We start from the raw sequence: 27,411 nt of genomic DNA, 5'->3' as shown, positions 1-27,411 counted from the left end.
GATTAGTCTAGGAAAGATGGAGGAGAGTTGGGATTAAGTTAGGGACTAGGAAAGGTGGAGGGAGGAAGTAGAAATAGTTGCCACTCACATATTGGAATTTCATGTGAGAGGCACCTTGTGGAGCTGCCGGAGTGAGGGTGAGGCAGAGGGGTAGCTTGAGGAAGAGAAAGCAGTACAGGACCTGACTATGTGAGGACTGTATAAAAAATGAGGTGGCATGAAATGGAGAGGCTTAGAGAAGGTGCTGTAACCTTAACGGATTCTGTGAGCCTTAGAGGGCCTTCCTCAACCTTGCTGAGCCACAAGTTACCCCCAAACCACTCAGCAAAACTGTGATGAGCTGAATGCTGACCTAAAAAAGCCAGACCCCTTCTTATCTGTGTCAAGGTCACTGAACTCAGGTCCTTTCAAAGGACCATTAGTTGCTTCTGTGTAGAGGACTTCTTAAATCTGTGATCTGCATGATTATAGGCCCACATTCATTTCTTTATGGATGGGCAGACACAACATCAAGTTATACAGTAATTCTAAGCCATGGATGACTTCTCATCTGTAGTGGCACATGGTGCATATCTCTGTGATGATATCAAGGGGAAACTATGCCATCTGTAGTACTGCCAACACCAGGCATTTGAAAATTATGAGGCTGGGCCCAAAAAAGTAATGAGATTGGCTTACAAACAATGAGATTTTTTAAAAATAATTGTGTTCTTTTTACTTGCTTTCTGTTTTTTGAACCTTCAGGGTGCACTTGGTTCATGTGTTCAAGTTTTTCTCCACAACCATGAAGTCTAAAAACATACTTTCATAAAAAAAGAAAGCTGCGATTTTCACATACTGGCTAGACTCCAGGAGCTGAGACTTTTTTTAAAACATTAAATGTTTCAAGAGTTTGCACCACTGAGTATGAAATAGAACTGACACACAGGTAGTATATACAGCTGTGCTAGATCATTACCCAGAATCATGCCACTACTTCCACATTCTGCCTTTTTCTCCTATGGTATGTAACCAATTTACAACCACAACTTACTGCCTTTGCTTTATCTTGGCAGAGGAGTGTCTTGAGCACTCAAGAGAAGGGCCATTTCTTAATTATGTTGTCAACTTCAGTGCAACCAGTAGGGCTGGATAAAGGCACAGGAGCTACAGGCCTATGCCTAGGGCCTTAGTTCCTGGAGTTATGCGATGGGGACAGACCTTTTTTTTTTTTTAAAGTAAATGTCCGGTCCTCATTGTTGCAAATGTGACACTTCTGCCAGATAGGTAATAGCAGCAAAAAGGCCATGTTCAATATATCACAAGAACTGGGGGTCACCAAATGAAATTAATAGGTAGCAGGTTTAAAACAAACAAAAGGAAGTATTTTTTTTCACACAACGCACAGTCAACCTGTGGAACTCTTTGCCAGAGGATGTTGTGAAGGCCAAGACTATAACAGGGTTCAAAAAATAACTAAAGTTCATGGAGGATAGATCCATCAATGGCTATTAGCCAGGATGGGCAGGGATGGTGTCCCTAGCTTCCGTTTGCCAGAAGCTGGGTATGGGTGACAGGGGATAGATTTGGTGATTACTGTTCTGTTCATTCCCTCTGGGGCACCTGGCATTGGCCACTGTCGGAAGACAGGATATGGGCTAGATGGACCTTTGGTCTAACCCAGTATGGCCGTTCTTATCTAGGGCCCCTCTTGACAAATAACTAAATCAGCTAAAACCTGGGAACACTATCACAGGACTCTCACTTGGACTTGCAGGTCTCCCTTAAAATATCAATAGTACTATTTTCAGAAGACAGAGTCCATTTGTTCTGGCAGAGTTAGGTACAGGAGCTCAGTTGTCTTAACAGGTGGTTGTTGCCTAACAGACCTTTGCAGGGAAAAGGGCATGGAAAACACCATTTTCCACCAGCCCATTGGATTGGGGATAATGGAGACTAGAGATTATATGTCTAAACCCAAACTTCACTAAAAATTGCTTAAGCTCATTGCCACCAAACTGCAGCCCATTATCAAACATTACTATGTCACTTATACCATGTCTAGCAAAATAGATTTGACATGCACAATCACCAGTTTAGCAGTAGTATCTCCTAGTAAAGCTATCTCAGGGAAATTATAATAGTCTAGAATGCATCTTTTCCCAAGTAAATGTAAACCAATCTATGCCTACTTTGCTCCAAGGGACCAATTTTTCCTGTGCCACCAACACAGGCTCTTTTGCTTAACCCATCATGTATTTTTGGCATGTGCAATAGGTCTTGACAACTTCCTCAATGTCACTGTTTATCTGAGACCAGTATAAAACATCTGCATAGGGTTACCATTCGTCCGGATTCCCCCGGACATGTCCGGCTTTTTTCAGTTAAAAATAGCGTCCGGGGGGAATTTGTCAATGTCCGGACTTCCCCCGCCCCCCATGCAGAGCGTGCGGGGCTTACAGGGCAGCCGGCCGGATGGTGCTACTCGCACGGGGCTCCGGCAGCCTGAGCCCCTCCTCCACTTCCCCCCTCCTCTCTCCTGCAACTTGAGACCAGTCCCCTCCTCTCCCTCCCTCCCACAGCCCTGCATTCACAGATCGCCGGCCGTCGCCTCGGCCTCCGGCAGTCTGGAGCTCCGACCCTGCTCCCCTCCCCCGCTGCCCAGCGCGCTGCTCTGCAGCACAGTAAGGGGACCGGGGGTCAGAGAAGCGGCAGGGAGGTTCTGCCGGGGGGGGGTAGTCAAGAGACAGGGAGCAGGGGGGAGGGTTGGATGGGTCAGGAGTTCGGGGGGGGGGAGGGGGGGGGGTGGGGGGGGTAGGGTTTTGGGCAGTCAGAGTACAGGTGGGGGGGGGTCTCAGGAAGGGGACAAGGAACAGGGAGGCTTAGGTAGGGGGTGGGGTTCTGGAGGGCAGTTAGGGGCAGGGGTCCCAGGAGGGGGCAGTCAGGGGACAAGGCGTGGGGGGGAGGGTTGGTGGTTCTGAGGGGGCAGGAAGTGGGAGGGAGTGGAAAGGGCAGGGCTAGGGCAGGACAGGGGTGGGGCTAGGGCGGGGCTCCTCCTGTCCTCTTTTTTGATTGTTGAAATATGGTAACCCTACATCTGCAGCCTACTGATGCAATAACATATGCCTGACTTTAGAGAGAGCCTGAAACAATTGTTCTGAGAGGTGTAAGCTACAGCCTGCCTCTTAATGGGGCCTTAACACAAACACCCATTTTTGAAGGGCCCTCCAACAAAGCACTCCGTGTATGAAAGGAGAAAAGTGCAGCAGGCCCAGCCTACCCACCCAGGCAGATACTCTTTCGACTCTCAAGGGGAGGAATGCCCCTGACACTGCTCATGGAGTGGAGTTGTCCCTGCCTGACTTGCCGCTGGCTCTCCAGGGTGGGACCACGAGGGAGCTTCGGCTATGGTGTGTCTAGGAGTAGGACCTGATTGCCTCAGTCAGTAGCTGGGCTTCTTCTTGTCCTCTTATCCTCTCTGCTTCTGTCTTATCATTTGTGCCTGCCCCAACCTTTATGAGTTTGGCCGCTCTTCACTGGAAATAGCCATTACTTGAAAATAACCTGCTTTTACACTGCTCATTACTGGGTGTCCAAGCATCATTAGTATACTGCCTGTTACTGCTTTATTGTGCATCTGGTGGCTGTTTCTGCTCAGCCTTAAAAACTAAGGATATTTGCGTGGGCACTTTGAAAATCCCACCAAGTACTGTATACTCAAGCAATTTGGGAGCAGCCAAATCCAAGCTGTGAAAATTGCCTGGGCACATAATTCGCTCACACTAGTGCCCCTTGATGGGGACCCAAATAGTTATTTGCATCTACCCAAGATTTTAAAACATTGCTATAGTGTATAGAACCTGCCCCTTCTCTGCTTCTTATTCTATTTCTGCAACCTGTGAGTACAGAATATATTCATCTTAAACAGTGACCAACTCCTGTTCCTGATCTCTATCTCCTAGGCTTTTCTATCTGTTCAGATGCTGATGAGACAATGGTGTCCGTGCAGTCCACAGATTCCCCTCAGAGGATTGCTGAAGCATCTAAAGTGGACTGGGAGAAGGGGAGGGGCAGTGATATTCAGAAACAAGGAGAATAGCAATGCCAGGAGAGCAGAGCACCATATAATAGTGAAGCTTTGAAAATACATTCTCAGTATTGGGTCCCCCAGCCATAGCTGGACTTCCATCCACAGAGATTTTCAAAGAGCATGCACTGCCCACATTCTGCTTCCCTTTTTTGCCTGAGTGCCCAAAACTGGGCATCCAAATTCCTTTGCACAGATGTAAGATAAAATAAAGAAGAAATAATTTAGTATGAGATTGGTATCACGGATGACAAAATCGCAACTTAGTACTCTTCTCCAGCTTGTTAATGATAATGGGACAGCTGTACATCAGGTGCTCAAGCAAACATCTTTCAGCCTCATGCTTTACAACACACCTGAGGCATTTGGATTTCACATTATGTTCTGTGTGTTTGTTACTTATATATATTTTTTAAATTGGATACTTCACTGTTGAATCTCAACCTGTGTATGGCGACAGGTGCACCTTTGGCTGCTGAGGAAATTAAGCCAGTATTAGAAATGGCACAAAGTGAAGATGGCAGCTCACAATATATTAACATATGCCATGTGCATTTAGAATCAGAAAATGTTATCCTGTGCAGAGAAAGTTTTTGTGCTACCCTATTTCAACTACATACAAATACCCACTTCTGCCAAGTGAAAGTAGCTGTGAAATATCTAAAAGCAAACAGTAACTATCAGCTTCTATATCCTCTATAAAAGAGGCATATTTATTTTAAAGGATGATGCAATTCTACTTTAGACACAGATCATAGTTCGCAGAGTTACAACAGACTATATTGCATCATGTATCCTGCATAAACCCTGCTTGCAACATGGCATTTATCATAATGTGCTATCTATTTACACGAATGTATTTTAAGCACTTTTAAAACAGTTTTCAGGTCCACATTTTTGTTTCCTTAATCCTTTCCAATCAATGGTGCCATGTCAGTGATTCATTATTTGGCCTGGAGAATGTGGTTCTGAAGCCCTAAACTCTAGTCATTCTTTGCATTGGCCACAGTTAGTCATATAAGAGCAACTTGGAGGCTATGCTATAGGGTGGCGCCAGGTCCCTGCTACTTCGAGGAGCTAGGCAAGACTAAGAAACACAACATTTGATCACTTGCTTGGTGATGTCAGTTTTAAGGAAGTTTTAAAGAATCAGATATTTTTGTTAATTCCACTGCACAGTGATGCACTTTTTTCCTGTTATTTCTATTCACATCACTGCTGATTACTCAGATATCTGTGTGTAAACAGAACCTTTCTCATTTATAATTAGCCTTCTTCTCTGACTGATTAAGGAACATGCTTGGAATGAGAATATGCTTAAACAGAATGCTTCTATTTAAATTCGTATAACTTGATAAGCAGCAATTAGATACACAGGAAAAATACTTCAAAGTCAAAATGGGGTAGTGAAGAAATAAGTTTTGAGTGCTAGAGTACAACAGAGATACTCTAAAGAAGTTAGCTTTTTGCCCTTCCAGGCTGCAAAATATCCTAGTGCCAGTCTGACTGATTTACATAAGATTTCATTTGGAACCCTTTGGAAATCACCTATGCTTACAAGCGTGCATTACTAAACAATTAATTGTTCAAGAAGTCTGTTACTCCAAATATACAGTTATCACATTAGATACACCTCCTTCACTATATATTGTGGTTAGGCAATTCCTAGGACAGAATGCTTTGAAACTGTATCTGAAGTTGTATAACCGACACTATCTAATTTTAATGTTCCACTTTTCCCCTACTTATTATTGCTACTAAAATGCTGGAAAGGAGGGTTTCTTTCTAGTTAACCAAAAATAAGGATTTTTCTTGACAGACTCTTATTTTCAATTTTTCTGCATTAATTTAAATTATATAATGTGAGTTAGTGTGGCCTAGTAGCTAGAATAAGTGACCTGGAAATCAGGACTCCTACATTCTATTCTTATCTCTTCATTTGATTCACTGAATGATGCTGGACAATTATCCTCAAGGATAAATCTCAGTGATGCACAGTGAATATTTTAACAAGAGTTTCCTGCAAAAATATTCTCCCTTAGCGTGTGATAAACACATGTACCAGGGCCAGCCAGGGGTGCATGTGCTTGCAGAGAAGAAGGATGAGGGAGTGGATAGTGTATTCAAATGGAAGAGCAAAAAGCAAATGAACAAAGGCCCTTTGTCATAATCATAACCAAGAAGAGAGGTGACAGAATGTGTCATGTTTGTATCATGTGCATTTCACTAGAAATGTTTGTACTTTTTTGTTCCAAGAAAAATATACTAAGGTCACAATATACAACTGTGCTTACTCACATGAGTAGCCCCACTTATGTCAAGTACTGTGTGAGTAAGGGTTCCAGCACTAGGTCTTGAGTTACTGACAATATCACACAGTGCTCAATTTGTGTAATCTGAAATAGAACTGGGGATTGATTGTGTGAAGACTTATTACAGGATTTTGGCTGCATCCTTCCCAGAGACATTGGCTGAATATAGCTGTGATTTGGTATAATCTAGTACATTCCAAAGGCAAAAATATGCACTTCAGAAGGTTTTTGTTTGTCTGTTTCTTTGTTTTCAGCCTCAAGGATAAGTAATCTCTGGCAAAGCTTAGCCAGTTAGTATTAAATTTTAACACTGTCCACTACAGGCAGGGAAATTACTTCCACCCAATCTTCAATTTGGTAGTAGAATCTCAAAAGACTCTGAGGGCACCCTTGAACACACTACTAATCATTCTGACCCTCAGTTTATCCATCTGTAAAGTTAGAATATTTATTACGTATCTCACGAGAAAACTGTGAGGCTTAATTCAATGAGTAATGGGGAGATTAAGGTGTTGATTTTGATTAATTTGAATGGATGGATGTATTTGAAAAAATTGGTAATTTTTTAATGTACACACAGGCACTTTTTAAAAATCACAAATTAATCTTTTATTGGACCAACTTCTGTTGGTGAAAGAGGCAAGCTTTGGAGATACACGGAGCTCTTCTTCAGGTCAGGCTCTTTGTAGCTCGAAAGCTTGTCTCTTTCACCAACAGAAGTGGCCTAATAAAAGATATTACTTTACCCACCTTGTCTCTCTAGTATCTTGGGACCAAGAAATCTACAACACTGTAACAATAAATTAATTGATAGCACATTAAGATCTTTGGAAATAAATAGGGTACAAAGGCTAACTTCATATAAATTAGAAAATTAAAGATTTAATAATTACTGAAATCCTGTTAAAGAATTTTCCACAACGTGTGTGTTACCCTGTGTTCTTCTTGCTTTTTTCTATAAAATGTATCAATTAACAATTGTGAAAATTCTCTGTTATGATGGGCTGTGTCGAAGTATTTGATATTTTAATTTAATTTTAAGTTACAAGACTTCTACATACAGCGGGTAACATCCCTAAATTTTCAAAGTGTGAGGGAGAGTTTTAGTTATGCATTTTCCATTGATTTGAATTATATGGCTAAAATCTCATGCAAGGCTTTGAAAATTCAGGAACCAATTACTAACAGGGCTAGAAGAGAGACAGAATGAGCCATAACCATGGTTTAGTAGTTCTCTGGTAGGTCTGTAAATTTCAGAAGAATTTAGGTTTTCATTTAAAATAAATTAAGTTTCTAACCCTTATGGCTGAAACCTTTCAAATGTGACAATTAGCAGCACTGTTTTGCTGAATCTATTGACCTCCTTAACAATAGCTGAAAGGTGGATTGACCTATTTCAGTAGAAGTTAATTCTGAAGCCTAATTATGCTGATTTAAATGTCAACTTTATTAACTATTCCACTGCTGATCATTTCAGAAGAAATAGTTAATATATGCCTATCTACTGGGGCTAGAAAATATAACAGTAAGAAATGGAAAACATTTATGAGATCATATAATTATCCCTTTAAAAACAATGCAGGATTGTTCCCTGCAGTCTAATCTTCAGGATTTTGTCTATTTTAGATTGGAATGTCCAAAGTGAGATTATTCGGTTTAACAGATCTCACCATTAGAAGTTTTCCTGTTTTTTTTTTTTTTTTCTTCCTAAATATTTCAACCCATTACTTCTAATTATATCTGAAGGCTGAAAGAAGCCACCACGGAATGGGGAAACAGAAGTTGCCAAGCGTGAGAGAAAGAGATCCCTAACATTCTAACATCCATAAACATAAGCTTTCAGTGTAAGTGCCAGCTTGTCAATTGAACCATTTAAGTTAACCAGCTCACTTATCTCAAATGAAGACTAGTTTAAAATTAGTAGAAGCAGACCTAAGATAATATACTAGTAACCTTTTCTTCTTGTGTCTCTGATGGGTGATTTGGCAAATAGATAGCAGCTGTTTTTACATGTGGAAGGGGAGATCTTATCTGCAAAGATAGGCAGTGTTATGTCTTTCCACATTCTGTTACATGCTCCCCTCCTGGAGGTCACGTATTAGCTTTCCCAAGCACTATAAACCCCTGTCATATGAGCATAGCATACACAAGTTGGATATTAGGAAACACTATTTCACTAGGAGGGTGGTGAAGCACTGGAATGGGTTACCTAAGGAGGTGGTGGAATCTCCATCCTTAGAGGTTTTTAAGGCCTGGCTTGACAAAGCGCTGGCTGGGATGATTTAGTTGGTGTTGGTCCTGCTTTGAGCAGGGTGTTGGACTAGATGCCCTCCTGAGGTCTCTTCCAACCTTATGATTCTACAGCTACTATTCTGCTTTTTTGTCAAATGGCTTTTTTTAGCTGTCCCCTGAAGCTGTGCTTTGTGATTCTTTCAATTGGGTTCATAGAGCACAAACAGCCTTCACTTATGCTTTTGGCCTCCATTACATTTCCCCCCCTTCCAAAAATAAATATGCTGTCTTTCTTGACCCCTCCCCATTTTGCTCAAGCCACACCCTTTTTATATTATAACACTTTGCTATATAATGTGTAGGAGAGGAGGGAATATACTTGTATCCATTATTGCCTCTCTGTATGCCCTTCCTCCAGTCTCTTCTCTGTGAGATTAAGGGCATTTTTCTCATTCTGTACTGCATAAGAAGAGGGGAGTATAAAGCTCTAAATTATACATACCAGTCTGAATTCTGAATACATAAATGGGTATTGCCTCATCCACCAATTTTTTTTCCCCAAGCATACACAAGTTTTGAAAACATTACCCTTTCTATGAACCAGACAGAAACATTAACATTAAACCACATGATCAAGAACTGCTGAATTTGCAGATACAAACATGTTTACAACAGCCAGGGACACATACACATTTTCACCTACCATGCTATATTTCTTTAAAGAAATATTGTTAAACTAGAACAGTATCCGTCCTTCCAATAGCTAAATCCAATGTGTGAACACACAAGCTTAAATTTCACTCACCTGCAAAATGGACTGGATACAGTAGGGATCATATAACAAATCCCGCCATTTAGGCAAAAAGGTCCATAACTGGTGCCACAGAGTTCTTCATGATCTGAAAAGAACAGATACAAAGAGAGAGATTTGTTATAGTTTTACTCAGGAGGAATCAAGATGTGAAAAAATTATACCATGTGGTGGTTTGGGCTTTGTTTTGTTGTTTTCTCTAAATTATAACAAAAAAGATACAACTGGCTTAAAAACACTAGAAGCTAATAAGGGACAGTTTTACTCTCCAACACATCAGTATGTACCAGCAGGTATCTAATAAAATCAGTGATTGTAACTGTGGATACAAGTACTAAAGTTTATTTTACAAAATATATAGCAAATGTACCAGCAAATCAGAAGGCAGGCTTAAAGTTTGAGGAAGTGGGAGCAGTTCCATTAGTAAGGAGTGACAGAACTTTGAAATCTTCCTCGTGGCTTTCACATTTGGGGAGCATAGTGAATATGTTGGGCCAGATGCTAGACCTTATCAAGACTGCTTTGCACTGCTCTAATGGTGCAAAGCAGCTTTAAAACCAGCTATATGGGGATGCCTGCAGCATACAGGAATCCACAGATGTGGAGGCAGTAGAGCCAATCCTATACTCCCCCTCCTCCCAGCCTAGGAGTGGGGCCAGGGAAAGTGGAGGATGGCCTAAGCGCTGCTGCAGTCTAACTGTCCCTGGCACTGAATGGCCCCTTGGGCCTTTAGGCTGCTCCAACCTTCAATGAAAATTGACCCCCCTGCTGACTCCAACCAATTTTGGTTCACCCAGCTGCACCAAGCACCAGTCTGGCACATCTGAGGAGCTAGTTCATTAATACTTGTGTGGAGAAACTGCAACATAAGATTACTCGAAACAATTACATTTGTTTCTTATAATGTAATTTCAAAAGAGTACATTTTTCATGATTGATTTTATACATGAATTTTCAATGTAGGCCCCTTAATAAGCTATCCAGATCCAGTATTTGGATGCTCAGATTGGCATGTAGAGAAGTAATTGTCCATTTTATGTACCTAAATGCCAATCTGGGCATCCAAATCCAGGATTTGGACATCCTAGTAAGAAGTCCATGTTTTTAAAACTGGGGTAGGTGGGTGGGTGGTATATGCAAGTGAGTATATAGCCGTATATATGTGGGGGTGGGGGAGAATTTATTTAATTAATCTCACTTATTAAACTCAAGCATTTCCTTTCAAACAGGAATAGAACAGGCCTGTGACATCATAAACCTGAGAATCATGTGTTATCTCACACTTTAGGTGTGATTATTTTCACTGTTATTTCTAGCCATATCTGAAAATGAGACTGCAGAATGCCTACTGTTCGCATATGGCAAAATGTGCCTTCAGCAGTGCATACAAAATATACTATGATGGAAAAAGGTATCGTGATTTTCATTTTCATATCTACTCTTTTGGAATAACCAATGTAGCTCACTTGTAACTCCCCTGGGGCAAAACTGTGGCTGTGAACAACAGTCCGCACTAGCAAGTAGTGTTAAAACATCCCACAACAGGGAGCGCTCCCAGAGGCATTGCAGTCTAAGTGGGCACAATGCTTCCAGGAGCACCAGGAGAGTTTGGCCATTGCTTGTAGTATGCACTATACCTATACCCATGCAGTATGCACCATACCCATACAGTGCACTGGGCTGGCACTACTAATTCTGCCCTCTCACTGTCCTCTTTGGGTTATATAGTGATGCAATTGGCAGTGGAGACCCTGGGTGAAATCCTGGCCGTGTTTAATTCAATGGCAAAATTCCCATTGGATTAAATGTGGCTAGGATTTCAAAGTCAATGGGTGTTTCGCTGTGGACTTCAGCAGAGCCAGGATTACAACCCCCATGTCCATGTACTCAGAGTGCAAGAATCAGAACTGTGCACAGACCCAGTGCAAATTATCAGGAGGGTAGAAAGCTCTTTGTGCCCTCTCCATCCTTGTGCATCTGCATAAGACCAGGCACAACTTAACTCTATACGTTCACACTAAGGTCAAAAATAAAATACTATTTCACTTTTAATCAGGATGATTTCTATACTTATAATACACGTTAACAATTTGTTTACTGCAAACTTACTATTGAGAACTTTTCAAGTATTACACTTGTGTGTACAAAGCATTTACTATGGTGTGGGGGGCAGGGAGAAAACAGCTAAAGAGAAAATTTATTAACAAGTCTTTTTGAACAGACGCTGTAAATAAATATGTTTTATTATCTCCATGGCAGATATGTCAGTGTAACCAGATTTGGGGTCATGTCATCTCCTGAATGAAAGGAGGGGATGAAAAAAGTAGAAATCCTACTCTATTGTCTCTGAAACTGCTGGAGGGAAGGGGGAGAAGCAAAAAGTAGAAAATCTCCCACCCCTCTCCAACTTCCCCAAGCTTATGGATGCCCATGTGAGGGAATACAGTGCTGCTGAGACTCTACAAGCTGAGATAGCCAGCTGAAGGAAGGCAGGGCCAAGGGAAATTAAGTTTATGCAGCACGCCCTCTTGGCACGCCCTCTTGGCACGCCCTCAGGAAAATTTTCATGAGAGTTAATGAGATCCTTGTTAACTTCCCTAGAGTCCTGCCCAGCGAATGGTCTTTTATTCCTCTGTAAGTAAGAGTAGGGCAAAGGCTGTGGCTCACTCAAGAGCCATGCTGCCATGGGGGAGGAGGACACAGGAGTAGTTGATGCCACAGCCAACCTCCCAAATGTTCTGAGATCTGCAGGATATTCTTGTAGAACTCAGAACATCTGCCCTCTCTGCAGTCCCACTAGATATGCTTCCACTCCATGGCAAAATGTCTCAGGAACTCTGGAGAAGGAGAGACATGTAGAGAGAGAGAGAGTGTCAAAATAATCCATTTGAATAATTTGAGAATAATGCTCTGTGGGTGTGGGTGTAAATTACAATAATGAATATTGTCATTCTTGAGAGTACAGTAACATCAACAAAACCAGTTCTTCAGGGAATCTTATCACAGACTTAATTCCTGGATATACTGCCACTTTCCAGAGCCATTACTTCTTGCAACAAAGAGGGAAAAAAATGTATCCTTCATTTGTTTAAAGTAACTGCCAATAAGCGGGCTATTTAGAGAATACCTTTACACTCATGTGGGTCAAGTATCTCATCATCAATCCATTTGTACTTTTCAGTCACTCTGATCTGAGCAAATAGTATTTTGCTGCTGTTTATTAAAAGTGACACTGTGTAAAGTATACACATTTTGAATAAATGAAAGAATAAAATAAAATACAAGATGCTATAATATCAAGAGAAATTATTGCAATCAATGTCACAATTCATGGTCACCTCATTAGATAATTTTGACCAAATTCTGCCCTTAGGCATGCACAGCTCTCACCAGTGACAATAGGAGTCAAGTTTGAGCATACAGGGCCAAAATTTGCCCCTTTAAGTTTACAGTTAGTGATTTGGAAGACTGTAATACAAGTATTATATGAGTGTCAGAAGGGGTTCTAATACAGGTAGGAACCCAGATACATTAGCATCAGAGAGGATGGAGTATAGCTTGACACTTTCTACGGAGATAAACTGTTTTAATAACCAGTTCATCTAGCTAGTACTATACTTTGCTGACAAAATAAACTCATCTAACCTGAATTGCTATCTCTATTTTTATTCTGATTTTATTAAATCTGTTGTTAGGAAAGATTGTGTTTTATTTTGAAAGACCTTGCTGTGCCTTTTTACAAGTGAAGTTAATAAACTGTTTTAATCTAAAAATTCAAATGTATTCTACAGTTAGATTAGTATTACCAAGACAGAAAGGTCATACAAGATAAATGTTGATGAGAGGGAAACATTATCAATATCAATCTAGATTATAAATAAATAATTGGATATTGTCATCAACTTTTCCAATTAATACCACTGTAGAAATGGCACCAACATATTATGGATATTCTATGTCATGTATATTTGTATTTTGATATATTGCTTTACTTGCTGGGGACAGAAAATAAAGGAGGGGGCCAACACATTTTATTTAGAAAGTGGTCAAACAGTTGCAACTTTATTGAACCAAAATTAAGGAAAATTGATTCTTGCAGCCCTAACACAGCAGTGGTTCAAAGTGGAAGAGGCAATAGTAGCCTCTAAGTACTCATATAACTAAGACCTACATTTTCAAATTGGCATATTCAGCACTTTATATGCACACACAGGTGTATGCATGTGCACATATCCAAATAGCCTTGTGCTCATGCACTGGGCCCTGTGTGTGCATATTCTGGTCAGACACATGGTAAATTGTATGCACACTTCTATCTGTACCCATTTGAAAATTTGGTCCAGAGTGCCATATGTGTTGGGGGGGAGTGAGGGGAGGAATCCTCAACCACCTAACCCCATAGAAACCTCCTCCCCACACATATATTTGTCCCCAATCCAGAGGCTAAACTAATCACTCTTTACCCAGCAAACATTGCCCTAAAGTTGCAATCATGTGAATAAAAAAGAAAAAAACCTCAAAACTGTCAGATGGCAGATTAGAAAGGATCTGCTTTGTCCTGCCTCCTTTTATAAGTAGTCCTGGGCCATATGCCAGCCAATCCCAGAACTTCTGAGAGGTATTAAGATTGGCCAATGCAATCCCTCCTTACAAAGTTGAAACCTCTGGTCCGTTGCCCCAGGAGTAGAGTTGGCTCTCAGGAGAAGCCACAACAATCCAGCACCAGTTGTTGTAATCAGTGCAACTATAGTGAACTATAAATAAACATCTGAGTAAAAATAAACTTACAAGAAATTACCTGTTCGCATATTATTCTGACAACAATTTTTATTCTTGGTTAGAGGCTAGTTTTCTAAAACAGCACCTAAAGACAAAAATTTAAATTTAGCATTTTAATCCTATTGTATTTTGCCTGAGTAAATAACTAAGTTTGTTTACTGTAGATAGAAATATTCTGTTATACTATATGTAAACTCAATTTTAAAACTAATGGCAAACATTCATACATAGAGTCAAATTCCATAAACCTTTATGGGATAGTGCTACTGATAAAGCAGATACACCTTAAGACTTGTTTGAATAATGAAAACATTGAAAAATAGTTCTGCAGAGGAATTTCGCCTGGAAGAGAATGTAGTAATTCAGGATTTACAGTGCTTAATGCTTTTAGAAAATCTACATTATTACCTACATTGATATCTAATTAAACTCTGTTGCTTTATAAATTCCAGTGCCTATAATAAAGCCAGTCATGATTCTGAAGTCAAATTAAGTTTTGCTGCAGGATTGGGCCCCATTTTTGCAGTTCACTAGTATGTGAAACTTACTGTCTCACAATTCTTGTTTGTTGTTTGTTTTCTATTTTGTCTGATTGTAAAATTAAATTAGAAGCTGAGAGTTTAATAACATTCAAAAAAGTATTAGTTATATATGGATTACAGAGGATTTTTTTTTTTATAAGGGATATAAATTCTTCTACTTCAGGACACAAACCAACCACTACCAGAGACAGCTAGGAAAAAAACTTCCCTTTTGGGAAGTTTATTCCATAATTGTCCACTATAGGATTTCCTGTACCTTATTCTAAAACATCTAGTTGTGGCCACAGTCAGAGAGGATGGATCGTTGAATTGGACTGGTCTGGTATGGCAATTCCTATTTTCTAAAGTTTCCTATTTCTGAATTTATTTTGTTTTAATTCACATATCATACTACTAAACCACTAAAAATAGAACATGTAAGAATAAATTAATTGTGGCAGCATATAGCCACAGGTTAGGAGAAATATGGAAAAGTACCACCACCAGTAAGATCACAATGCCACCAGAGGACAATAGCCGCTACATCACCTTTAAAGAGGATGCAGTGTTTACTCCTCTTTGCATCATCCATCCAAGGTACTTCCTTCCTCCCAGCATTTAAAAGATTTTTTCCAGTTAAGTAACAAAACAAAGAATTTAGAAGCATTACTAGAAAGAAATGCCTCTGCCAGAACCTCTCTAGTTGTACAAAACAAGTTTATATAGAAGCATTTTTTAAAAGGGTTTGTACTTACTGTATAAATGTAAGTAGATAATTCTGTTCCTCACAGGAACTCAAATCACTTCTTTACTCCTTTAAGTGTCCTGACCCTATAAGAGAAATCTAAAATGGCAACTCCCTACATTACAAAGATGTAATACCAAGGTCTCCACCCAAAGGGCAGTCCTCCTCTTTGGCTCTCACACATACATACAATTTTATCCACTGTAAGTGTACATAACAAAATAGTGTTAAAAATAGTACATGGCACAAAACAAACAAAAAAATCTCAAAAATGACTTACCTCACAACTAAAATGTTTACAACAAACACATTATCTTGGAGATGTGGTATGTTCAGCAGAACCCAAGGTTTGCATTGTATACCTGCTGTTAAAAAGCTGAAGATTTATGTGTGTGCATAGTGCAATGTGGGTGAGGTTGAGAAAAAGACAAAGGTGTGCACAGAGGCCAAGTATGGGCTGGGGAAACGCCCCTCTGTGCTCACAAAAGATTTCTCACATTTTCACAACTGTAATCCTAGCAGATCCTCGATTATAAACAAGTGCTGTATTGTAGGTGATATTTGGCTGAATTCCAATGCAGTGTCCAAATTCCAACATAAAAAGAATACATTGCAGCCAAGTATCTGGTTACAAGGTAAATTTAAACAAATCAGAAAACTTTTACTCTTAATTTTTACCCCATAAAAGAGATCGTTCCACTTTTTAAAATATTCCACTACTGTGAAATACCCAAGAGCTCTCATCCCAATCAGTTTAAATAAGATACATGACCTAACTTTACACTAACTGCATCACCAGGTTTAATTAGCTGCAACCTCCTCTTTACTGTCATAGCTTGCCTAAGCATTGTTTAAAGCAGGGGTGGCCAACCTGAGCCTGAGAAGGAGCCAGAATTTACCAATGTACATTGCCAAAGAGCCACAGTAATATGTCAGCAGCCCTCCATCAGCTGCCCCCCCACCCCACCGCTCCCAGGGCCTCCCATCCACTGGCAGCCCTGCCAATCAGCGCCTCCCCCTCCCTCCCCGCACCTCCTGATTAGCTGTTTTGTGGCATGCAGGAGGCTCTGGGAGGGAGAAGGAGGAGCGAGGGCACAGCAGGCTCAGGGGAGGGGGCAGGAGAGGGTGGAGTGGGGACAGGGCCTGTGAAAGAGCCAGGGGTTGAGCAGTGAGCACCCCCTGGCACATTGGAAAGTGGTAGCTCCAGCCCTGGAGTCGGTGCCTATACAAGGAGCCGCATATTAACGTCTGAAGAGCCACTTGTGGCTCCGGAGCCACAGGCTGGCCACTCCTGGTTTAAAGGAATATTTTATCCAGATGTCTGTATGTATTGAAAACATTTGTTCTTTAAGATATATCTGTTCTTAATATAAACATGGAACAAAAAATGCCCCGCTTAATCTCAGACAAATTAACTTTCTCCAATCTGCTACATTTTATCCCATAATCCATTACTTTTTAGACATCCAATACATAATTGAACTCGGTTAACTCTGTTATAACAAATTTCCCCACTGCCACTATCAAACCCATATACTAGTCCAACATATCAGAAACTTGCAGAGACTGAATTTCCAGTGCCTGGCCCCTGTGTAGTCCTTTACATCTGTGCAAACTATGTGTAAACTAACGTGAATGAAGAATTTTGATTTGGTTGTCGTTCTACATTCAAATTACACAGGTGTAAATGACTAGACAGGGTGTGAGACAGTGGGGAATCAGGCCAACAAACCTCTATCTAGTCTTATTCTATCATAATTCTTACTTCCAGCACAAGCAACAAGTTTAAAATAACTATCTCCATGCACCAGCCACTGTAACAAAACAGTAACTTACCTCAGGCTTTTTCTTCTTTAAGCTTTGGATCCTGGAAGCAAATGAGGATTCATGCCATGGAAGAAGCCTCTTTATCAAAAGTAACTTTATTCAGCTAAGGGGAAAATATGAACTTATTTCAATACTTACATGATTGTTGATAATGCCAACTTTAGGCATATGATTTAAACTCCCTGACCCCACCCTGTTTGAAACCTTTATGAAAAGTGTAACTTCTTTACCAAAACATATTTCCCATCTGTTTTATTTTTTCCATTCTACCAAATACAATATATCTTAATGCTACAGCTAATTGGTGGGAAATGGATTCACACCCACACTTCAACTAGTTCACGTTATGACCTGTAACTTTTATCTTACCCCCATTAAACTGAGAGGGCCCAATACATCCCTGGTGTAATGCTGTTGAAGTTAATAGGGTTACATCAGGGATTAATTTTGCCCAGGTATATCTCAGCTTCTGACTCCACTTTCTGTTTTAAAATAAGAAGGTACTATTCCATATGTTTCTGAATTTGATCAAAACTGAAATTAGAGCCCCCAGAAATTAGTGTCCAGGGGACACTTGAACGGGGGGGTGTCTCTCATCATCTCAGGTGAGTACCCTAACCACTGGGCTACAAGTTATGATCCAGCTCCCCATCCCTTTTTGCAAGACACACCGTAGGCACCTAACTCTAAGAGAGGGTTCACCGCTGAGAATTCCAAGCAGAGATAATTGCCTCCCTCCAGTCCAGACTTATGTGCCAAACTCCCATCGTACAGGAAGCCTGAGCACCTGACCCAGGCTTTGTGATTTTTCTAGACATCTGCAATTTAGGCGGTGCAAGTCTGAGCACCGCTGCGCCTAACTCCCTCTGTGAATCTAGCCCCTAGTGCTTATGCTTCTTATTTGTCTAAGGAACATATTACTAGTCTGAGGACTTGATTTTCAAAAACTCTCATACACCATCTTGCATGTAATTTGCATAAGTAATTGCCAGTATTCTGCACACAAATCAGTTATTTGCATGCATAAATGACCACTTATGTGTATAATTAGCTACCTGCATATGCAATGCCTACTTTGAACATGCAGTTGTAACAGCTCACACAAACTAGATCAGCAAATATGTATACTTAACTGTACATTTTCATTTTTGAAAATGAAATCCTGAAAGTCACAAAAATCTCTATCAATAAGGGACTAGCTGAGAGAAGCATTTTGTTACATAATATTGGAAATAATCTTTCAATTTAGAAATGACAGGACCCACATTGCTAGATGGTATCACTTTACTTGGTATCTCGATAGAGAAAATTTCAGACACATATTCATGTATTCAACCCTAAATAGACATAATCTATACAGGATTCTACCTCAATCAATTCTACTCTGATGCTTTTTCTGTATCTTATCATGATACCAGTTCTGAAAACAATAAATATTGTTTGACAGACTACATCACATAGATTAAAAAATTCTAATGTCAGCAGAACATAATGTTATACTTATATTTTTGCCTCTTCTATTATCGGAAGGTTCCATTTGATATGATTTTAATGTCAGCTATATTGTTTGGAATTCTGTAATCCATCAAATTTAATTAGATCTGTTAATAACAATAGCCTCAATTCCACAAAGTATGTATGCTTAATTTTAGACATGTGAGTAGTCCCATTTAAGTCAATGGGACTTAAGCATGTGCATAAAAGCTTTGCAGAACTGGAGTTTGTGAGGTATATATTGAATGTGTATATATTCTCTTATGCAGAAGCACAAGGCCCTAAACAGAGTGGAAAGCTGGGTTTTTGCTTCATGGTGGGTGATCATTTCTGTTGGTGGGCCCACACACACCTGTGCACTCTGCAACAGTTCTCTGCTCTGGAGTACAGGGTGGATTTGTTGGGGCTATGGTTTGGGAAAAGCCAGTGAGTTTCTGCACAGGTTGGATCCACTAATCCACAAAGCTGCATAACAGAGAAGCAGTGGATTTTGTCCAGTGCTCATTCACCCTACAGTTGTGACTGCAGCCCATATATGAGAATGCCTCTTTCTGTGACTGAAAGTTGGGAGGAGCCCTTTGCTCAGAGCACTATGATCTGTCTCTAAATGATCTTGTTTGCATTACCCCTTGCGCACTTACTAACAATCTTTTATACTACTAATTTCCTGTGTACTTAACCTTAAATTTATATTTTTAAATTAAATTATTAAATTGCCAGCTATTCTATACATCTGTGACTTGTTTCATCCCAAGAGGACGGGAAATTGGAGGACTTGCATGTGCAGGCAGATTTTTAAAAAGGAATTAAATTAACTGCAAAACCACATATATTCCATATTTTTGTGTTGCTTTGCTCACCACACACTTTTTAAAAACAATTTCCACAAAAGTCCCTAAAGATGATAGATAAATTACTAAAATAGTTTTTCTAGTACGAGTTTTCAAATACTTGCTGTTATTTTTATTATGGTAGTATCTAGAGGCACCACTCAGAATTGGGGCCACACCATGCTATGTATTCATAGATTTTTAAGGCCAGAACATACTATTAGATCATCTAGTCTGACCTCCTGTAGAATTTCACCATGTTGTCCTTGTATTTAGTCCAATCACCTGTTTGTATATTGTAAAAACACAAAGTAAAAGATGGTCCCCTTTCCCAAAAACACATTATCTATTTAAAAGACAGAAGTGATTGTAAAAATCAATTTGAAGCAAGTGAGACAAGAGAAACATTAATACATAAACTCAGGTTCTTAGGCCAGATATACGCACAGCTAGGTGGTTTTGAATAAACTAATTTTAAACAGGAAATTTAAGATACAATATTGTATCTTTTTTGTATAAGTCCTCTACTGTCCATTCACTTACCAGTTATAAATTAGCAGTTTTCTATAGGCATTACAGTAAAATAGGTCTCAAAGTATTTGAAAGTGGGCAGACTTGTGGCCTAAATGGAAATGAGTGCAGGGGACTGGACTAGATGACCTCTCAAGGTCCCTTCCAGTCCTATGATTTATGGTGTTCTGTACATAAAAAGCAGCATGGAGGTGCTTGTGAAAAAAATGAGCAATGGAAGCTGGCAATATTGGTTGAGTAGAAGGGACAGGAAGAGTGTGATAAGATATAAGAATGGATAAGTTGGGCAGAGCTAAATTGTGAAAGGCCTTAAAGGTAAGAACCAGAAGCTGTATTTGATGTGGTGCAGAAGAGAGAGCCAGTGGTGAGACTTGGAGGTCTTTTTACAGAAGTTAAGGAATATGCAAAAACAATACATAGAACTAACTGCCCATAAAGAAGAACTTACAGGCCACTGCAACAGCCAGGAAAGTCTCTGTAGTCGGATTGCCCTCCCAGTGAGCCATATCATTTCTGCTTCTGTCAGCAGAAGATTCAGACGTCCAGCAAGTTCCCAGCCGCAGGAACTGAGAGGAAGTGACATGCTTCTGAAAAGGTGTCACTCTTTCTGTACAGAATCCCCATTGTAAGTTTCATGATCTGAGTGCAGGAAGGGGATGAAGAAGGGGGTTTGGATGAAAAAGTGTTATTGTTTCCTCTTCCTTTACCAATAAAAACTCTGAAGAACCTTCACAGAAAGAACCCCTAGGCTCCTTTTATCTACACAAGCTACACCTCAGCATAGAACTGCGCTCAAACTTAAAGAGCTGACACTGGTTACCCTTTGGCTTCCCCTCTTACTCATGCTAAGGTGTTCTTTCCTAGAGCTAGGTAATTAATGAAGTCTCAAATGTTTTGTGATGGTGTATTTTTGTATGTACAACTTGGTTTATGTTTTTACTATAGTTTTCTCAAAACTTTTTTTAAGGGGGGGAGGGAGGCTTCACTCTACTTGTATATGTATGCAATAGAAACCCATCAGTGACCATCATTTGTAATTCCTCCTCCCCCATCCCCAAGACTACATGAACTGATTTCAGTCTGGTTTTACTAGAAATGGTTCTTTTCTCCTGCAGATAATGCCCTATAGCATGTAAGGCATTTTTCTTTGGCAGCAGATTATTATCACTTCTGAAAACCAGGGTTCAGACAGTACAAGTGACAACTGTAAACTTTTAGATAATATATTGTCTCTGTGGCAAATCCTTTAGTCTTTACTCAGACAAAACTCCCATTGAGGTCAATAAGAGTTTAGTCTGAGTTATGGCTGATGGTCAGTGAAAGTAGGATTGAATTGAATGAGAGTTTTGCCATCTTCCTCAATGGGAGTGGGATTATGACCCAAGCAGGGGCTGCAGAATTTGTCCCACTCTTCTTTTTAACCTTTGGAATACTAACTTATTCTATATGTAGGACATCTAAAATTCTTGGTCTAAGGGATAAAGCATTTAAATGCTTCCTCACATTAATCCATGCTGAACTCCTATGGAAATGCTCATGACATCTGTATTAATAACAAATAATCTCTTCCATATTATTGCTATTATAATGTATGTAAAGTAAGCAAAAATCTCATATATAAGGCAGTTAACATACAAATGAAATGTATTTATGTATATGCATAGCCATGTGATAGTTTTATTTACTTTGCTGTACCTGCATTTTGCCTACTAATCCATCTCCCTAGGTCTTAGTCTCATGTTCCAAACATCTAAGCATCTTCAAATATATGCCTTTTAAAAATAAATTTATCAGAGAAGTATTTCTTCCTTTTTCACCCCAATCATAGAAACTTACCCCAAATTACATTGGCCAGAGGCCCAGGATGATCAGTCAGTTTTAGACTCCCCAAAGGAGAGGGAGTGATGTAAGGCCAGTGCTCAGTCTCTGTTCCCCTGAGCACTGGACAGCAGAGAGGGGGTGGCATGGGGTAGCATACACTTGTCTGTAACAGGATTAAGCAATGGATGTTTTGTGCTTTCCCGCAGCACTTCCAGAGGCAAAGTGCCTACCACGTGCACAAATGCCATTGAGAATTGCCTGCCATGAGGCTATGTCTTAAAGCCATAATCCAGCCTTATTCTCAGTTTTTTTACAGAAGAACAAGGCCTAACGGGATATTTTTCACTCCCTATCCCTTCTTCATATGTCAGCCATATTTGGTGGGAGAGGGAACCAGCAAGTTATAAAGTTACATGTGGCTGGATCCAAGATCTGTGACATTGAATTGTAAATTGAATAAAAGGAAAATGTTGCCAAAGAAATCATATTGGGGAGGTACAGGCACATGGAACTGACACGGCAAACGTGCAGAGGAGCAGCTAAATGTTTGGAATATTGCTGAAATAATTCAACAAATGGACCTGTGCCATGCAGATAACCTGACTGATATGTATTGCAACAATTTGTAGATAGGATCCAGAATCTGACATGCTTTTGGTGAAATTAAAATAATTTGGCAGTGGATAGATGACTTCTTGTTGGTTTTGAATTTTGAGAAACATGTTTCTCTGCCTTATCACAACTCTCAGCTGCTACTGTGGAGCAAATGATTAGTTCACTGCTAAAGTGGAATATGAAAAGAATATCTTATTTATATATTGCCCATCACCATATCGCTAGGCACTGTGCCCGGCCAATTGGCTCAAAGAGAAGCAGCTATTCTGCCAAAAGAAGAACTAAGAAAAACATAATCCACAAATGAAGAGCTAGTGAAGAGCGCAGACACAATAGTCAAAGATGAACTGTTCTAAATAGAAAGACCTAGCACTGAGCATTGAAGACAGCTACGAAGACAATCTGACAGATGTGGCAGTTTATACATGTGCTGTTGTTTCTGACAGAGCAATAACTTTTGACCTGGATTAAGTCTAGACTTACAACAAAGACGGAAGAAATGAATCCCACGATTAAAGGTGAACCAGAAGGCACTGAAGATGATCCATGTGAGTACAAATACATTTTAGTCATATAACAGGTATGAGGTTTTGTAGGTTATAATAAACAAGCTAGTCTACATATCAGAAATGTTTGAATATTTGTGTGAAGGTGTGTGGGAATGCAAATATCTTTTGGGTTGAAGAAGTTATTTTTGGCCTGGTAGTATTTTTGCAGGTGGAAATATGAAAAACTTCAGTTCATGTCTCTACCAAGTTGACAAAACACAACAGACATTTTGTAACTATTGATTTTGCATTCCTGTAACTAAGAACAATGGCTAAATTTTTAAAGTAGACATTTTCATACTGGTAATTTGTAATGTGTTGTTTATGTTTTTAAAAAGTAAGTGTTTACAAGTGACTGCAGTGCATGCATAGTAACTACTTTTCATAAAGATTTTTACTCTAAACTTGTTCTTCTAAATTCTTTCAATGCACTTATTTTCATTCTCTATCTAACCACTGTTTTATTTTGCTGATCTCTCTCTCACTCACATACACACAGATCTCAGTACAGCTCAATGTGCCTGCAGAAAATTGCCCACATGAGTAATTTGTTGGATTAGGGCGCAAGCGTTAATCTACTTTAGTTTTGAACAGACCTAGTGATTGTGCCTCAATGATCACCTTTGCTCGCAGACGGTGATACTACTGCATATACCTGTGTTGCTCGTACCTGTCCCAAAACTGAATTCTTGACTTTTATGGTGGAAGGACTATCAGCAGACTACCACTGAATGTCTTAACATCCAAGAGAAAGGACAAGCCACAGGTAAGTCCCTGACACAACAAGAACCTCTAGAAGTCGCACCATCAGGGAATCAATCTATGTACAAGAAAAGGGAACCTTCTTGATCAGGTCCCCCTGGTTGCCTTTATACTGGGAAGAAAAGGCAAAAAGTGATCAGATGAGTCTCTCAGACACGAAGGTCAGATGGGACCATCATGATAATCTAGTCTGACCTCCTGCACATTGCAGGCTATGGAACCTCACCCACCTACTCCTATAATAGGCCCATAACCTCCAGCTGAGTTACTGAAATCCTCAAATCTTGATTCAAAAACTTCCAGCCAGGAGCGGCGCCAGGGTTTTTGCCGCCCTAGGCGGCAGCGCTCCTCCTCTGAGCATTCAGGGAGCTTGGGGTCTTCAGTGGTGGGGGTCCTTCCACGCCGCGTCTTCGGAGCGAGTGAAGGACCCGCCGCCGAATTTCCATCGAAGTTCCGGAGCAGAAGGACCCCCCGCCGCCGAAGGCAGCAAAATGCTGCCCCCCAAATCCTGCCGCCCTAGGGTCACCTAGTGGAAACGCTGGCCCTGCTTCCAGCAACACAGAATCCACCATTTACTGTAGTTCAAACCAGACAGTGAGCTGTGCCCTATGGTGCAGAGGAAGGTGAAAACATGCCCCCCCCCACATCTCTGCCAATCTGATCTGGGGGGAAATTCCCTCCTGACACCAAATATGGCAACCAGCTATAGCCTGAGCATGTGGGTGAGACCCACCAGCCAGACACCTGGGAAAGAATTCTCTGTTGTAACTCAGAGCCCTCCCCATCTCTGACTGTTGGCACAGATGGGCCATATGCCATTGTAGGCAATAAATTATAAATAAATAAATTAATGGAGATATCCCATCTCCTAGAACTGGAAGGGATCTTGAAAGGTCATCAAGTCCAGCCCCCTGCCTTCACTAGCAGGACCAAGTACTGATTTTGCCCCAGATCCTTAAGTGGCCCCCTCAAGGATTGAACTCACAACCCTGGGTTTAGCAGGCCAATGCTCAAACCACTGAGCTATCCCTCCCCAATCTCATCATACCATCCATTTTGTAAATTTATCAAGCTCAGTCTTAAACCATGTTAAGTATTTTGGCTCCCCACCACACATACACACACTCCCCTTGGAAAGCTGTTACAGAACTTCACTCCTCTGATGGTTAGAAATCTTCATCTAATTTCAAGCATAAATTTATTGATGTCCAGTTTATATCCATTTGTTTTTGTACCAACATTAACCCCTAACTTAAATAACTTCTCTCCCTCCCTTGGTGTTTATCCTTCTGGTGTATTGATAGAGAGCAGTCATATCTCCCCATATGCTTTGTTTTGTTAGACTAAAGAAGCCAAGCTCCTTAAGTCTCCTCTTGTAAGGAAGGTTTTCTATTTCTCTGATCATCCAAGTAGCCCTTCTCTGCGCTTGTTCCAGTTTGAATTCATCTTTCTTAAGCATGGGAGACCAGAATTGCACACAATATTCCAGATGAATTCTCACCGGTGCTTTGTCAATGGTAATAACGCATCCCTATCTCTATTGGAAATACCTCACTAGATGCATTCTAGGATTGCATGAGCCTTTTTCATGGTCACAACATGTTGGCGGCTCCCTCAGTTCTTCTAACTCAGAGCACATCTTTCAAATCTCTGAAGTTGAGGAGGTTCAATCGGGATCTGCAGAGTCCATATGCTTGGAGGGGTGGGGGATGTCTCTACACTGTGTGACCTGCTAGCAGTGGCAATACTCAGAAGGAGGGCTCAGGAGTATAACTAATTAAAAAGTGACAAACAATACTTTTCCAGGTGGACCAACCAATCTGACCTGGAGGTATTATCAAGAGAATGATGCTTTATAAAGAAATCAAATTCCAGATAGCAGTTCTGCATATTTCAACAATTGTCACATAATGAACAGATGCTGTAGTTTTTGCAGCAGAAAGGGATTTCAGTTCTGCTTTTTGTACAGTAGCTTCAGCAAACACAAAGCATATCTCAACACAGCATTTTGATCCATTTAGATCACCTCTTGACTGATATGGATTGGCCCTTCTTATTTTTTACCAAAAGCCAGAAACAATCTTAAGGACTACTTAAAGGTTTTGTCATGTCAAGGTAATAACCAATAACCCTCTTAACATCCCAGGTGCACAACTGAGCTCAGCCCAGAATATCAGAAGGCTTCCAGAAAATACTAGCAAAGAAGCTGTGTGATTTAAATGAAAATTCAAGACCCCAACAGTCAAGAACTTGGGATGGGATGTTAAGACTATTTCATTTTTATGAAAAATGTGTTATCAAGTGGACCTGCCATGAAAGTGTGCAGTTCTGAAACTCTCTAAAAAGATGCAGTAGCCACAACACATATGCAAATAGGAGCAGATACCAAGCTCAAAAGTAGCCTCCATATGCTTGTCAAAACCAAGATTTCAATTCCATAGATTCAGAGATTAAACTTGTGAATGGAGATGTTCATAAAGCCTTTAATATATTATTTTCTAAAGATGACAAAAGACTGGGTTCTCTTGCACAGATGCATGTAAATATGGCACAAATACCTTTTGGTTTTATCCCAATAAAATGCTGTATCCATGTAGGACAAAGAAAATTCTAAAATGACTGATAAACGGGAAAGAGATTGGAGTGGTATCTTTACTCTCTCCAAATCCTTAAACTATTTCCACTAATTGATATGCGGCTATCTAGCAGATTTCTGTGATTCCACATTCATAGCTCTGTCTTTCCCAGAGGATTAAAATCAAGTAATCAGGCCAACAGATGAAGAACATTTCCAGTTTGAGTGAAGAATTTGATTTTATTGCTGAGGCAAGAGGCCTGGGCTCAGGAAGAGAACAAAGGGCTTGTTGTCCTTGGACAGGGCTATCAGAACTGGGAATCACATATGGTAAACTCAAGATGGGGCAACCAGAATCTCTCTGGCCCTTTCTTGCTCAGTCTTTTTGAAATTTTGCTAAGAGAGGAAAAGGTGAAGAATATGCATTTTCTTCCCCAGTGTAACAAACTTATTTGACACTAAATTGCGACTATGGATGCCATGGAGCAAAATATTGCACATTTTGTATTCTCACTCATTGCAAAGAGAACCACATATGGATGACCTCCTCCGGTTTGAAAAAAAAAAAGGGGAATTAGCTATAGAATCCTTTAAGAGTGTTGATATCATCTTGTTATCCTTAACTGCTAGCATGTTCTCTCATGCCAAAATGCAAGTTGTAGATATTGCCCTGTTATGAATGTACCAATTACACAAAAGTGATGCATGACTTGTTGTCACACCTCAGGGGGCTGGGATCTCCATCTGTTCAAATATACCATTGCCACAGAGTGTTGTTTGTAAGAACTCTCACTACCTTCCTTCTAATCAGAAAGACAAAAGGCAAGTTAGACGGCCTTCAACCCCAACATGTTTACTTGTAATACAAGATTTTCTGGGTAGTACCTCATAGGGCAACTGCCTGGAAATCTAGTCTTTGAGTTTGGAATCAATGAATCTAAA

At 40.2% G+C, this 27,411-nt stretch overlaps 1 protein-coding gene and 1 long non-coding RNA gene across 6 annotated transcripts in view; one reads left to right on the top strand and one right to left on the bottom strand.

The window, feature by feature from the left end:
* NRG4 (neuregulin 4) overlaps positions 1-27,411 on the bottom strand; it is a 56,295-nt gene that overhangs the window by 23,103 nt on the left and 5,781 nt on the right. For 3 of the 5 annotated variants that reach the window (XM_034784185.1, XM_034784189.1, XM_034784188.1), the window contains exons 2-5: positions 17,303-17,396; positions 15,477-15,552; positions 14,220-14,285; positions 9,416-9,509 (exon numbers count right to left, since the gene is read on the bottom strand). In XM_034784185.1, coding sequence (XP_034640076.1) covers positions 9,416-9,509; positions 14,220-14,229 — 104 coding nt within the window. In that variant the 5' untranslated portion in view covers positions 14,230-14,285; positions 15,477-15,552; positions 17,303-17,396. Of the gene's footprint in view, positions 1-9,415; positions 9,510-14,219; positions 14,286-15,476; positions 15,553-17,302; positions 17,397-20,596; positions 20,788-27,411 lie in introns of all 5 variants that reach the window. The other 2 variants (XM_034784186.1, XM_034784187.1) reach the window with 1 other exon arrangement.
* LOC117884087 lies at positions 22,650-26,344 on the top strand. The gene is made up of 3 exons (XR_004647487.1): positions 22,650-23,132; positions 23,766-23,898; positions 26,041-26,344. It is a non-coding gene; the product is annotated as an uncharacterized LOC117884087 (long non-coding RNA).

This window comes from Trachemys scripta, chromosome 10 (assembly GCF_013100865.1).
Source record: "Trachemys scripta elegans isolate TJP31775 chromosome 10, CAS_Tse_1.0, whole genome shotgun sequence".
Lineage (NCBI taxonomy): Eukaryota > Metazoa > Chordata > Testudines > Emydidae > Trachemys > Trachemys scripta.
This window is presented reverse-complemented; position numbering and strand designations above follow the sequence as displayed.